The sequence below is a fragment of the Onychomys torridus genome, chromosome 15 (genome assembly GCF_903995425.1).
Source record: "Onychomys torridus chromosome 15, mOncTor1.1, whole genome shotgun sequence".
Taxonomy (NCBI): domain Eukaryota; kingdom Metazoa; phylum Chordata; class Mammalia; order Rodentia; family Cricetidae; genus Onychomys; species Onychomys torridus.
In genome coordinates, this window is record NC_050457.1 from 23,812,548 (window position 1) to 23,826,869 (window position 14,322).

Below are 14,322 nucleotides of genomic sequence, written 5' to 3' on the forward strand. Positions count from 1 at the left end.
AGGAATCCGTTCTCTCCTTCCACCTTTATATAGGTTCCGGAGATCAAACTCAGGTCTATAGGCTTCTGTGGCAAGTGCCTTTACACACTGATCCATCTCTCAGGCCCCTAAAGTATCTTCTGTCCATGTAATTTTGTAAGAGAAAAATGAAACTCACCTCTTTGAATTTCCACTTCTGTCCCTTTGGTCACACAACAACTGACAACTTCCTGATGACCCTGGAGCCCACAGACCCCTAAGATCTTCTCAGAATCTGGTTCAGGTGTGACAGAATGACTCTCCATTCGCAAAGGTTTGGTCATTGGAGAAGCTGTATTCCTAGAAGAAAGGGACAAGAGAAAGGTCTCAGTGTGTAAGAGTCCCTCTGCAGTGTTATGTCTAGTACTGATATACTTAACACACCACCATCCAGGTATCAGATAAGAGGCTCCCCTAAAACTCAAGCTATCTCCTGCTTCAGCCTCCAGAGGCTCAAATTATAAGTATGTACCACCACACCTGGCAAATGTTCGTTTCTGAATGCTAAAATTATAAAGTGGTTAAGTTTATTAAGAGACGTCAGAAGAAAATAGAACCATGTTTGCAAAACAGACTACATTTATATAAACCTATTTCACTTAAGTTCCAAAGACACAGAAAACATACTGCCGTGATTTTATATGCAAACCAACAAACCACTATCAGTATCAGTTCATCTTTAAACTAATGTGTGAAAACTTAGCACTGTCTACTTTAAATTTATGGAGAAGCACTACAGATGCTAATAACTAGAGGAGTGATGCTATTGAACTGTACTTGAGAACTGAATATGAAAATAACCTGGTTGACACAGTATTCTCCAGTACTTCTTCCATCTCAGCAGCTTCTTCTCTACTACTTTGTTCCTCCGACACAATCTTGTTTTCCTCAACCGATGCAGGCGACATGCTAATCACAGGTGAAGAAACCTCCTGATATTCATGAATAATTTTGTGATTTACATTATCTGGGCTAAAAGGAACATGACTTTTATCCTTTGAATGAACATCAGGAAATACACATACTCCTACTGCAGAAAAAAATAGGAAATTAAAATTGACCCAATATTAATAACAATCAATAACGATCTAATTTCAATATTAAAGACTGTTCTAGTAGGATACAAATTTAAATTATCTCACATTTCATTAAAAATTTGATTTGTAATAAGCTTAATTATTCTTATCACTAAAATTTTGGAGTACTACTCTAAGTAAAAGCTAGTCATTTGTTACTTTCAATAACTATATACTCTACATAGATTTCAAGACAGGACATTTTCATTTATTAGTTTTTGAAAATTATACTTTATGTACTAGAAATCTGTGACAGGCTCTACTAAAATATTCTGCCTCTGAGAAAGAAGCCCTACCTGGAACAGAGATTGCATATTCCCCCCCAAAAATGCATGGTTATGATCTTACAAGTCTAACAACTAAAATGAATGGCAGGTCATCTATTACCAGTCAAAACAATTATCAGGAATACAATTAGCTGTAGTTAAAGATAATGAGTAAAGACCAAAGCTTCTGGGGAAGGAGATTTAGCTCAGTTACAGAGTACTTGCCTAGCAAGTGTAAGGCCCTGGTTTCCATACCCCATACCACAAAAATTAAAATTGTAACAATAACTATATAGCTTCTAAGTTGGCTTAATGTATTAAAGATTTAGATTGGCATTTCCTTTGACTCCTTCCACTACTAGAAGAGTTTAGAATAAATCATCTCAGTAACTACTATTTATCCCATTCATAGATTTATCAGAGTTATGATTATCATGTCAGGCAGGAACCCTTTGCTAAAGAAATATCTATAAAGTGATCAGTGGTCACTGACCTCCATTATCCAATGATGTTTATGATGGTTATAGATACACAGGTTGAAGATTTACTAGCTAACTATTCCATGAATATAAATTTTCTCTCTCCTCTCCCTTCCTCCCGCCCCCTATTCCCCCCAACCTCCTTTCAAGCTTTGGCTGGCCTGGAACTCACTATGCAGACCAGGCTGGTTGCAAACTCACAGAGATCTGTCTACCTCTACATCCCAGCGGCTTGGGATTAAAGGCCACCAAGCCCAGCCTAATTGTTCATGTATTTTAGTTATAAGCCTAGCCTTTTTAACAGCTTAGTCAATCCCTCCAGCCCCAAATTATTCTTTTATTTTAAATTATTTATTTATTTTTATTTTATGTGCATTGGTGTTTCTCCTGCATGTATGTCTGTGTGAGGGTATCAGATACCCTGGAACTGGAGCCACAGTCAGCTTTGAGCTGCCATGTGGGTGCTTGGAATTGATCTGAGGTTCCCTAGAAGAACAGCCAGTGCTCTTAACCACTGCACCATAACTCCGGCACCACCCCCCAAATTATTCTTAATAAGGCAACTACATCATCATCTCAAAATTGTTCTCTAAGAGCCTCTCTTCCATTCTTACCATCACCCTGTTCATTGATGACCTCTGACTGCAATACTATGTCTCCCATTGTAAGTAAAGTTATGGCAGCTTCCGTGCTTCCGTCACTGGGACCTTGAGGAAAGAGACCAGCATTACAACAGAAGAGTGAATCCGGAAATCTCTTCACTTAGACTACTCAGACACTTCTAGTAAACAGTTTCAATAGCCTTCCTGCCACCATCCCAGTGATCATCAATGTTCCTGAAAACACACATTAAATAACTGTGCAGCTCCAGAGGAAACATCACTATTTCTTTAGGAAACATCACTATTCCTTTACTTAACATTAACTCTAGGCTCACCTTCTAAAGTTAGGTTCTGAGAATCCCAGCTTTCCATCAAGGTAACAGCTTAATATCATTGTTCTACACTTTAGAAAGCTGTTCTGTTTACCTATTGCCACTGCTAATCACCATGCTACAGTTACCCAAGTAGTTTTAATCAATTCTTTGTTAACAGTTACCTGGTTCTTCCTGGGTCTGTTCACCTATGACCATTTCCTAAAAAAAAAAAGAAAAAGATAAGTAACATCTTAAGTGTATCCCCCAAACAAATGTTCTGGTTTTGTTGTTGTTTTTAAGCATCACATTTTATGTCTTATGATATTTTTGGTTATAATAATAACTTTTACTTTATGTTTGATCATAAAGCTTCACAAATAAGAGCAGAAATAATAACTTTGAGGCCAAAGTCTTCTATATCTCATTCCTGATTTTCTGTCTTCTCATCATTGCTGTATACATCTAACCATTCTTAGATGCTCACAGTTATAATCCTTCAACTCTAGTCAGATCTGCTACCAGGTTTTACCCAACAAAAACTAAAGTCTGGGAGAGGACACAGACTTTCTACATGGAGTGGATTAAAATATAACAAATTTTAATGAATGATGCACAGGAGACAGCTGTCCAGAGAGGCAGCATGAGGAGCACCAATGACCTGCTGTCCAGTAAGACTGCCCAATATGACTTAAAAAGCAAACTTGACAGCCTCTAGAATTCAATGTAAGAGCAAAAACAAATGAGAAACTGTTATTCAGCAGAATCTCTATGACACTGGTAGCTGAAACAAGCATTTGTGAACCACAATTGCTCATTGCCGCCTTTCTGCAGCTCCTAGTGGCTAAGAGGTCCACTCAGCTGTTTCCTCTCTCTCCACCATAGGTACTGAAGGAGCAAGACTTCAGCACCTAACACCACATCACTATCAACAACAAAAACCCAGAGATAATATCTGCTATGATTATGGACATAAATACATTTGAAATACTAGTAAACAACACAGAAGCCTATAAAAATCATACATAATAATCAAGAAGGGAATATCTCAGGGAAATAAGTTTTCTTCAACACCCAAAAACTACTGTTATTACAACTTGTCAATATAGTAACAAAAATATTTTTACATCTGTATTGTACAAAAAAAAAAATTAAAACCCTCAAAAAATACACATGACAAAGTCTAAAATCTTTTCACAACAAAACACACAGCAAACCAGCACAGAAGGGAATTTCCTTAGCCTGGTAAGGACCATCCTAGAAACCCCACAGCCACCACTATACTTAATGACATAAGATCAGCTGCTTTCCCCTAAGACTTGACCAAATCAAGAATGTCCACTTGTACTATGTCTAGAAGTTGATTTACAATAGAGGCTTTAGCCAGGGCAATCATATAAGAAAAAGAAATAAAATACACTCAAATTGGAAAGTAGTATAAAATGAATTTCAAATTTCCAAAACTGTAAGTAAAATTTCCCTGGAAAAGTTCTTTATAAATGTACTCAGTTTAAAACAAAACAATAGAGTTGGCTCTAATTCAACGTGTCAATAAAAGATACAAACACAAATATAGGAAGAATGTTGGAAGACAATGGAAGCCAAGGAATGCTAAGAAATGACAAAACACTAGCAAATTCTAGAAAAGCAGGAAGAGAGGAAAGGGAAGGAAGGTTTCTTCTGCAGATCCACTAGGAAAAGCTCCTGGAAGTGGTTGCACTCATGTGGTGCACATCCACACATGCAGACAAAATCTCACATACCCAAAATAAAAACAAATGTGATTTTTGTTGTGTTTTAAAACCCATCTCTACAAGGATTTATAAGAGTGTAGTTAATTTTGTGTAGTTGCTGTAACATTTATTTAACATAGACTTACGCCTCAGATTTTTTTTTAAAGGTTTATTTATTTGTTATGTATACAGAAGAGGGCACCAGATCTCATTACAAATGGTTGTGAGCCACCATGTGGTTGCTGAGAATTGAACTCAGGACCTCTGGAAGAGCAGTCAGTGCTCTTAACCTCTGAGCCGTCTCTCCAGCCCACGCCTCAGATTTTTAAGGTTAAAGTCTATGATGACAGAGCTTTACCAAACAACACAAAAATAAAGTTTTACAATCAAAATGAAAATCCATGATAATTTTCAAGTTTCAACTATTCATACAAACAGTTCCTTACAGGAGAGGAAAAAAATAAAGTTATGAAAATAATTCTGTACTTTAGGGAGGCAAACATATGAAAGGCAAAATATGAATATAAGTACTTACAAATGATTGTGAATGCAAATCTTTTTCTGGTTGCACATCCTGAGTTGTTGCATCCGTGTTTGAAAGCTGATGTTCAACAACAGTTACACATCCTACGTCTGCAACATCCATGGTTATCTCAAGCTGTTGTAAGAAGTGTTATTGTTTCAATTCGATAAATTACAAACATGAATGAAGAAATATGCCACAATTACAAAATTTAAAAACGAAATGACAGTGATTCTTAGTGACTAACAACTGAGTAAAAGGAAAACATTACTTTTCTGAGGGGTCTGAGTCTATTACAAGTACTCAAAATCTCTACAGCTAATCTTTTGAGCAGCTGGCATTTTACTTCCCATTCCCTTCACTTTGTCTCAATTTCCTCCATTTGCTAACATAAAAAATAGAAACATATAAACATAGAGATACAAAGTCAAACTAGATGCTCTTGGTCCCTGCCCTTGACACTCCCAATTTAAGAAAAACACAGGCTAACTATGTTAAAATACTAAAACTGTACAGTATCATAAATATTAGAGATGACTGAATATGCTTAAAAATATTGGTTGGGGCTGGAGAGATGGCTCAGAGGCTAAGAGCACTGGCTGTTCTTCCAGAGAGGTACTAAGTTCAATTCCCAGCAACCACATGGTTGTTCACAACCATCTGTAATGAGATCTGGTGCCCTCTTCTGGCCTGCAGGGACACATGCAGGCAGAACACTGTGTACATAATAAAATAAATCTTTAAAACAAAAAGATATTGGTCACCTTATACTCCTAGTGCAACAACCATCTCTCCCCACCCCACAGTTGCATGAATCCTGATACCCAAGGTAATAGGTTCACTCACTCTTCACTTGACAGCTGGTTAAAGAATATAATTTTTTTAAAAGATTGACTTTAAGTATGTGTGGGGTCAGGATAGAGGATCACATTTATGAGCCTAAAGAGGTCAGTAGAAGGTGTTGGATCCCTCTGAGCTGGAATTACAGGTGTTTGCTGAACCTGGAAGCTGGGATCTGTACTATGGTCTTCATGATTGGGCAGCAAGAACCCTTAACTGCTGGGCCATCTCTCCAGCCAGCCTAAAGGAAATACAATTTGGGGTTTTTTGTTGTTGTTGTTTGTTTTCAAGACAGGGTTTCTCTGTGTAGCTATGCGCCTTTCCTAGAACTTGCTTTGTAGACCAGGCTGGCCTCCAACTCACAAAGATCGGCCTGGCTCTGCCTCCCCAGTGCTGGGATTAAAGGGGTGTGCCACCACCGCCCGGCTAAGGAAATACAATTTAAACCTTTCCTGTTGAGCTATCAACAGGCTTAGTATAGTCCAGAGTCCATGTCTACAAGGCCCTAACTTAGATTGCCAGAACAGGGGAAAAGACAGTGCCATTAAGAAGATACTCTGTATTAATTCAGAGACATATCCTAAAGCTTGATTATTGGAAGCTAATTTCACTAGCAATTAGCTTTCACCCAAGGTGGTGCTGGTGGTGTGGTGGTGGTGAGATTTGTTGATCAAACTCTGTGTAGTATTAACCAGTTGTCCTTCCACAAGACTAACTTTCTTTGGTATTTTCTTGGCATATACTAAAACTTACATTCAGTATACTTACTTTGAACTTTCAATATTATTCAGTTAATTTCAAGAATTCTAATTCATTTACCTTTAGACATTTGACATGCTATTATTAATCCTAAGTAAATTAAAGGCAGGTTTTCCTCTCCATTAACAAAGTACCTTTACAGACTCAAGAATTGCATCATTTCTTAATAGAAGTAGCATAATATTCCTTGAATTGTTTTCTCCATCACCACCACTATCTTAGCAAACTCCTGGTTCTGTTTGAATGACTCAGAAAGTATTCTAAATCCTTCTACAGAACTGATTCAGATATTCTGCTCAATAAACCAGCTGAGTGACAAAGAAATAACCGAGAGCAGGAATTTAAAGCCAAAGAGTTGGACTGTGAGGCCACAGTGAGGAGGAAGCAGAGTGTACTCTACCTCACATCCACTCACATTAGAATGGCTGTTGGGTTTTTTCGGGTTTTTTGGTTGGTTTGGTTGGTTGGTTTTGGTTTTTGGAGACAGGGTTTCTCTGTGTGGCCCTGAATGGCCTGGAACTCAGAGATCCGCCTGCCTCTGGGACTAAAGGAGTATACTACCACCGAAAAACCAGGGGTGGAGCACACTGCGCTGTATAATGACCACTTGTAATGAGGGGCTGGGGAGTGGAAAGGAGCAAGAGAAGCAGGAGGGAGTGAGAAGGGTGAAGAGAGGGAGAAATTGGAACCTCAGAGCACTACTGGTGACAAAGTAAAATGGTACAGCCACTGTGGAAAACTGATCTTAACTTAAATACAGAATTACCATGTATTCTAGCAAATTCATGTCTGATTTTATCTCCAAAAGAACCAAGAGCAGAGAAGCAGGTACTGGGGGATGTGGCTCAGTTGGTAGAGATCATGCCACATATTTAAAAGCCCTGGCTTCATCTCCAGCACCACACACCTGTGATTTCAGCTTTTGGGGGGAGAGGGAGAGGATTTGAAATTCAGGGGCTATATAGAAAGAAGAGTTCCAGTTTCGAAAGATGAGGAGTTCTTTTGGATGGAGAGTAATGATAAAAATAAGAAAGAAAGCAAGAAAGGGAGGGAGGGAGGGAAGGAGGGAGGGTATCGAGGATATGGCTCTACTGTAAAGTGCTTGCCTCATATATATGAAGCTGTAGGCTCTATCTTCAACATTTCTTAAACCAGCTGAAGCAGCACATGGCTGTAATCCCAGCACTGGGGAGGTAGACACAGGAGGATCAGAAGTTCAAGGTCATCCTTGACTACATAGCAAGTTTGAAGGTCAATGTGCAATGTGAGATACATGAGACACTGCCTCAAAAACAAAACACAAGAAACAAAAGAAAAAGAAAAAAATAAAAGAGGAAAGAGAGATTGATTCTATCTTCTCTACCAACCACAATATAGAAAGCCTATTTTAGAGTTAATAGAAAAACACGTACTAAAACCTTTTTCTAATTAATTGAAAGGTAGATTAAGCAGTTTACAGATAAGCAAATTTCTGTCATAGTTAACTGAGTCCCTTGTAGAGCAAGGACTCTGACAACTGAGTGATGGCCATACAGGCCACTTCTGCTGATTTCCTTAAGCTATTCACCAAGTCCCATATAAACTACTTTTGACAGTAGACCTTATTAGTCACTAAGAGCAGAAGTAATCACCCACTAAAGGAGGTGAAGTGCCAAAGACTGAAAAATAACAAAACAGAAGAACACAAACTACCTCTTCCATGGTTTCTTCGATCTGAGCAGACACTGGTTCAGGGGATCTGAGACCAACAGGTACAAACACTGGTGCTTTGTTTAATTCTTCTGGGGCAAGATGACAGGTTTCTTCCTCATAGTCAGAATCAAAATCCTCAGCATCATCTTCATCCTCTTTCTGGGAAGCCCGAAGAGTCACCAACACGGACTTGGAAGCTCTAGGTTCCTTCTTAGCAGTCTTACCTCGAATTCGTTTCGATCCCCGTCCTTTGGGCACATTGGGTTTCATCTTCCTGGGCGCTCTTTTCCCACTGTGATCTGTCTCACACTCAGAGGCAGAAGAAGAGAGCGTTGTTCTTCGATGCGAAGCAGTTTTGGAATGATTTGATTCTTTCAATTGTTGTGGACTGCTGGATGTTTAACCAAAATAACAGTTATAGTCATGTATGCACCAGGATAATCTCAATGAAAGCCAAACTGTACAGAGTAAAAAATCTCAGTTCCAACCTTTAAAATAAAGATCCTGGGCTAAGAGTATAGTTCAGTGCAGAGCACTTGCCCAGCATGTGAAGCCCTAAGTTCAACTCCCAGCACTGGTGATGACGATGATGATAGCTACATCTCCTTTTATGATGATAGAATTGAACCTAGGCCTCAAAGGTCCTACACAAATGTGCTCCTGAGCTATATCCCTAGTCCACCCATTCTTTTAAAAACATATGCCATGAAAATAAGAAAGGAACTAACTACTTCTTAGTATCTAATTCAGAATGAATTCTTAGTTATATATCTATAAATGTTGCACAGTAAGTTTTTAATACTGGCCTGATACCTATGATATGGTGACTGAGATAAACACAAAACTGGAATCACTAAAAGACAAAATATCTGGAACCAATCAATAATGAATATGAGATCAAACAGTGGTACCGGTTTATCTTACTGGGTAAAGAGATTAGGAAAACAATGTTGTTTTTCAAGAACTCAGGCTCCTTCCCACTCTCTTGAAAATTATGGAAGTTCTTGTCCATTATTGTTCACAGACAAACTAGAATTAGCATTCTCATTACTGAGGCAATGCACACTATCTTTTGATAGGGAAAAAATGCACATTGCTACAAATAAAAATAAAAAATAGGCTTGTAAATAAAGACTAGCACATTAAGGTAGAACTTCTTTAACGAGTAAGTCCTTTTTCTTTCCTATTCTGAGTCTCTAGAATAAAATATTACCTATTTTGTTTACTGAGACCCTGTTCGTCAAGTCCCAGAGATGATGTAGGATGGTCCTCCACGATCTCGTCCCTAGCACCTCCTGATGGTGCAGCTTTCAGCTGAGCATCATCTCTGGCAGAACTCAACTCTTCAGAAACTACACAATCTTTCCTTGCTGAAATCTCCAGAGGTGTCAGAACCTCCTCCGTCTTTTCCTTAAAAGGGGAGGGAGAAAAAAGGTAATATGACCATGGAAACTATTAATACGGTTTAGCAGTCTGGCCTAGTCCTCTAAACATGGAAGGTGGTCAGTCTTCAAATCTGTACCAGCTTGTAACATCACAGCTTTCTACAGAAATATGTGCATCACAAAGCAAGGACTTGGACCACTGCTCTCCCTCCCAACCCTGACCCGGCAGACACACTCTTACTTTTAGAGGAAGCTGTATGTTCACGCCTCCCTCCCGCAGCACATGGTCTTCTGGTTTCGGTGCTGTGCTCTGGTCTGCTGTGTCTTTTTCTACACTTGCTTGCTCTTTTTTACGGTGTGCTCCTCCTAAATTTGGTTTAGTCTTTTGGAATCGCCTTCTCATCAGCTGTGCTGGACTAGGCACACAAGGTTTATTTTCATGCCTAGAATGAAGCACAAGTTATGGGTGAAGACCAGAACTCTGCCAATGTAACATTAAACGATTCTGATTCAAACTGATTCTAAATTCAAAGGATTATATATAAATTGGAAATAAAACCAAGCATGTAAAATGAAATACTCATTTTATACATGAAACAGAAAACATAAAAGCTTTATGACTTCCATTTTCTGTATAGCCCCGGGAACAGTTTATAGTATTAATCTTTCTTTACTTTCACTCACTAGTTATGGTATTCAGTGGTTTCACATAACTTTAAGTGCTTTTCAGAGGAAAAACAAGGCACTCTCAACTTCCACAGAAGCTGAACACAGATTTTATAACAGCACTTTAAAACACAGCTTCAACTGGACTATAAAACACCAACAAATACACAATGGTCTTCCTGGACAGCAAGTCTATCCATCTTACCACATTCCTGAAAGCTCATGGAAAGGTCTTATTGACAGCAGTGTCTTAAGGTGCTTAACCCAATTCAGACAAAACCAAGGTTTAAACATTCAAAGGAAGCCAAAGCTATCAAAGTAGCTACAATAGCTACCTAAGGACTTCAGAAAGTACTTGAGTAATGGGTAGGACCTAAATTCGGATGCTGAAAAACTGATATAGGAAGGAATAGGGATGTAGCTCAGCGGCAGATAACTTGCTGGTGCTACAAGCAAGACACTGGGTTCAATCCCAAATACATAGATACAAGGCAAACAATATATATATTTATATTTATATTCTTACCCATTAGAAACCAATCCTCAAAATACACAAAAAAGAGGTACCAATCCCACTAAGCATTCTGTTAGAAAAACTAGTAAGTTCTAGCAAGATTATGATGCTGGTTAATACATTTCAGGATCAGAAAAGGTATCTGGAAAAACAAGTTAATTAAAAGCTATCACAGGGGGTGAGGGTGTAGCTCATTACTAGACTCATTAGGTTCAATCTATAAGAGAGAATGTCGTCACATATGACTCGGAAAACATATTTAAGTATAGGTGATGGCAAGGTGGCTCAGTGGGTAAAGGCACTTGCCATTAAGCCCAACAAACTAAGCTCAATTCCCAGAACCTACATGGTGAAGAGAGAGAACCAACTCCTGAAAGCTGTTCTTTGATCACACACCCACAGTAGCACATATGCCCCTACCACAAAATAAAATATAACTTAAAAGATATTTAAGAATAAAATATCACCAAGTTCAAGGGAAGCAACAAAATTATGGACATAAAAATAAGGAATAAGGTAAGTTTTTGTTTGTTTGTTTGTTTGTTCTGTGTGTGTGTGTGTTTGAGACAGGGTTTCTCTACATTTGTGTGTATGTGTGTGTGTGTGTGTTTGAGACAGGGTTTCTCTACATTGTCCTGGACAGCCTTAAACTCAGAGAGCCTCCTATCTCTGCCTCCCAAGTGCTGAGACTAAAGACATGTGCCATCCACCTGGTCCAGAATGAGGACATTTTAAACCTTACTTAAATAGGCCTGCTAGCATAAGCTTCATCCAGCTACTAAGGCTGAAACTGAAGAATCACAAATTCATGGCTTGCCTGGCCTATAGGCAAGTTTAAAGCCAGCCTGGGAAACTTAGCAAAATTCTGTCTCAGATAAAATAAAGAAGGGTTGGGGTACATAGCTCAATAGTGGAACACTTGCCTGGCATGTAAAAGGCAGTGGGTTCAATCCATAGCACCACAAAACACAAAAACCAAACTTCAGGACACGGTTACATAAGACCAATTATGTAACAATCAGAAACGTCTTAGACAGGGTTTAGGTTTTTCCCATTAAACCAGACTCACCTTATCTGTTCATCTAAAATACTGGTTTTGTTAACATTTAAGTTCTCTACAGGAACCACGTGGCTGTGACTTTCATTCACTCTGGACTCTGAAACTCCAAAGGACACAACATCAACTCCACTTTCAATGTGAGAGTTCACCTGCAAAGACAACAACTAAGTTAGTATGACTGCTATTTATTTACCTATTTATATACTTCAGGACAAGGTTTCTCTGTAACAGCCCTGGCTGTCCTGGAATTTTCTCTGTAGACCAGGCTGGCCTCAAATTGCCTGCCTCTGCCTACCGAGTGCTGGGATTAAAGGCATGTCCCACCGCCACCCCCCCTCCACTGTATGATTTTTTTTTTTTTTTTTTTTGGAGCTGAGGATCGAACACAGGGCCTTGCACTTGCCTGCTCTACCATTGAGCTAAATCCCCAACCCATGATTTATTTTTTAACTCTACAACATTTTAAAATATTTTAATCAATAAAAAGAGCAGCCGAGCATGGTGGCACATGCCTTTAATTCCAGCACTGAGAGGCAGAGGCAGGTGGATCTCTGTGAGTTCAAGGCCAGCCTGGGCTACCAAGTAAGTTCCAGGACAGGCACAAAGCTATAGAGGGAAACCTTGTCTCAACCCCCCCCCCCAAAAAAAAAAGTTTAGCCAGGTGGTGGTGGCACACACCTGTAATCCCAGCACTTGGGAGGCAGAGGCAGGTGGATCTCTGTGAGTTCGAGGTCAGCCTGGGCTACAAAGCAGTTCCAGGACAGCCTCCAAAACTACAGAGAAACCCTGTCTCAAAAAAACAAAACAAATCAAAAAAAGAGCATTCTGTTTGTTTCTCCTCTTTGGGATGCTAGGAATTGAACCTGAAAGATCTGCATACAACTGTTGATTAGCTCCATGCCTAAGCCACTCAGGTTTTTAAAATTATGGCCTCAACTTGGCATCCAGTGTTCACATTCTGCTGCTCACACAAGGTCACCTAGTTCAGATCAAGAAGTGCAATGATTTACTAGCATTCCATGTTTACATATATGTTAAAAGCCCCAAGAGGGGGCTAGGATGAAGACTCAGTAGGTAAGAATGTCTGATCAACAAATAAGAGGACCAGTGTTTGGATTGCCAGCACCTACATGAGACACAGATGTGGCAGAGCACATCTGTAACCCCAGCACTGGGGGAAAAGGTAGACAGTGGAATTCCTGGAAATCCCTAGCTTAGCTAAAGCAATACACTCCAGGTTTAGGGAAAAATCATGTCTCAAAAAACTAAAGGAAAATACCCTATACTACCATTTGACCTATGCCTACATACACATGTACACTTATCACATCTGCACACATCAACACTAAAAGCCATCTGTTATAAAATAAAGAATTTGAATTAACTGGCACTGATTAGGGCTGAGGGTGTAGTTCAGATGCACACTGCATGCTCGGCATGCACAAAACTCTAGGTTTGATCCCCAGCACCAAAAGTTTAACTGTTTTTTGTTGTTGTTGTTGTTGTTTTGTTTTGTTTTTTAAGTATTTCTGTCCAAATAGGGATCACAATGACTTTTAATCTAGGTTTTATATTAATATCCAGAGAAAAGAATGCAAAAGCAAAGACTACTTGAGACTAACATTTTGGGCATTATACTACTTAGATTTGTTTTTTATTTATTCATTATGTATACAGTGTTCTGTCTGCATGTATGTCTGCAGGCCAGAAGAGGGCACCAGATCTCATTATAGATGGTTGTGAGCCACCATGTGGTTGCTGGGGATTGAACTCAGGTCCTCTGGAAGAACAGCCTGTGCTCTTAACCTCTGAGCCATCTCTCCAACCCCTAGATTTTTTTTTTCTAATACCAAAAGACTGATTAGGAAATTGATTAAGGGCCAGAGACTAAAAGTACCAGGCATGACAACCTGACTCCAAGCCTCAGAACACACATGGGAAAGAGAATGTGCTCTCACAAGTTATCCTCTGACCTTGTGTATAAGCTGTGGCATGTGTACACACATATGTGCACATATGCACATACCCACCACCCCCATACACAAATACATTAAGTAAATGTTACAAAAGAGACTAGACAGAGCTGGACATGGTGGCACACACCTACAATTGCAGCATTTGGGAGGAAAAGTCAAGTGAATCAGAAATTCAAGGCCAGTCTCAGCCACACACTGAAGGCAAAAGAAAAAGCAATAACTTGGCTGAACAGGATGGAATGACAGTGTATTTCTGTAACTGCAGCACTGAGGGTGAGGCCAGAAGATGAAGGCTAGTCTCAGCTAAATAATGAGACACTCTCTGAAAGGGTAAGTAAGAAAGGCTTTTGAAAAGTTAAACTGCCATTCGAAACAGTATACTGATATCTGTGCCTATACATGATACTGTTTCTTGCTAGAGA

At 39.2% G+C, this 14,322-nt stretch overlaps 1 protein-coding gene across 2 annotated transcripts in view; it reads right to left on the reverse strand.

The window, feature by feature from the left end:
- Positions 1 to 14,322, reverse strand: part of Bdp1 (B double prime 1, subunit of RNA polymerase III transcription initiation factor IIIB) — a 92,149-nt gene that overhangs the window by 24,883 nt on the left and 52,944 nt on the right. The window contains exons 22-30 of one of the 2 annotated variants that reach the window (XM_036206778.1): positions 11,934 to 12,073; positions 9,926 to 10,127; positions 9,513 to 9,709; positions 8,300 to 8,687; positions 5,021 to 5,143; positions 2,938 to 2,974; positions 2,454 to 2,546; positions 820 to 1,048; positions 158 to 318 (exon numbers count right to left, since the gene is read on the reverse strand). In XM_036206778.1, coding sequence (XP_036062671.1) covers positions 158 to 318; positions 820 to 1,048; positions 2,454 to 2,546; positions 2,938 to 2,974; positions 5,021 to 5,143; positions 8,300 to 8,687; positions 9,513 to 9,709; positions 9,926 to 10,127; positions 11,934 to 12,073 — 1,570 coding nt within the window. Of the gene's footprint in view, positions 1 to 157; positions 319 to 819; positions 1,049 to 2,453; positions 2,547 to 2,937; positions 2,975 to 5,020; positions 5,144 to 8,299; positions 8,691 to 9,512; positions 9,710 to 9,925; positions 10,128 to 11,933; positions 12,074 to 14,322 lie in introns of both variants that reach the window. The other variant, XM_036206777.1, reaches the window with a different exon arrangement.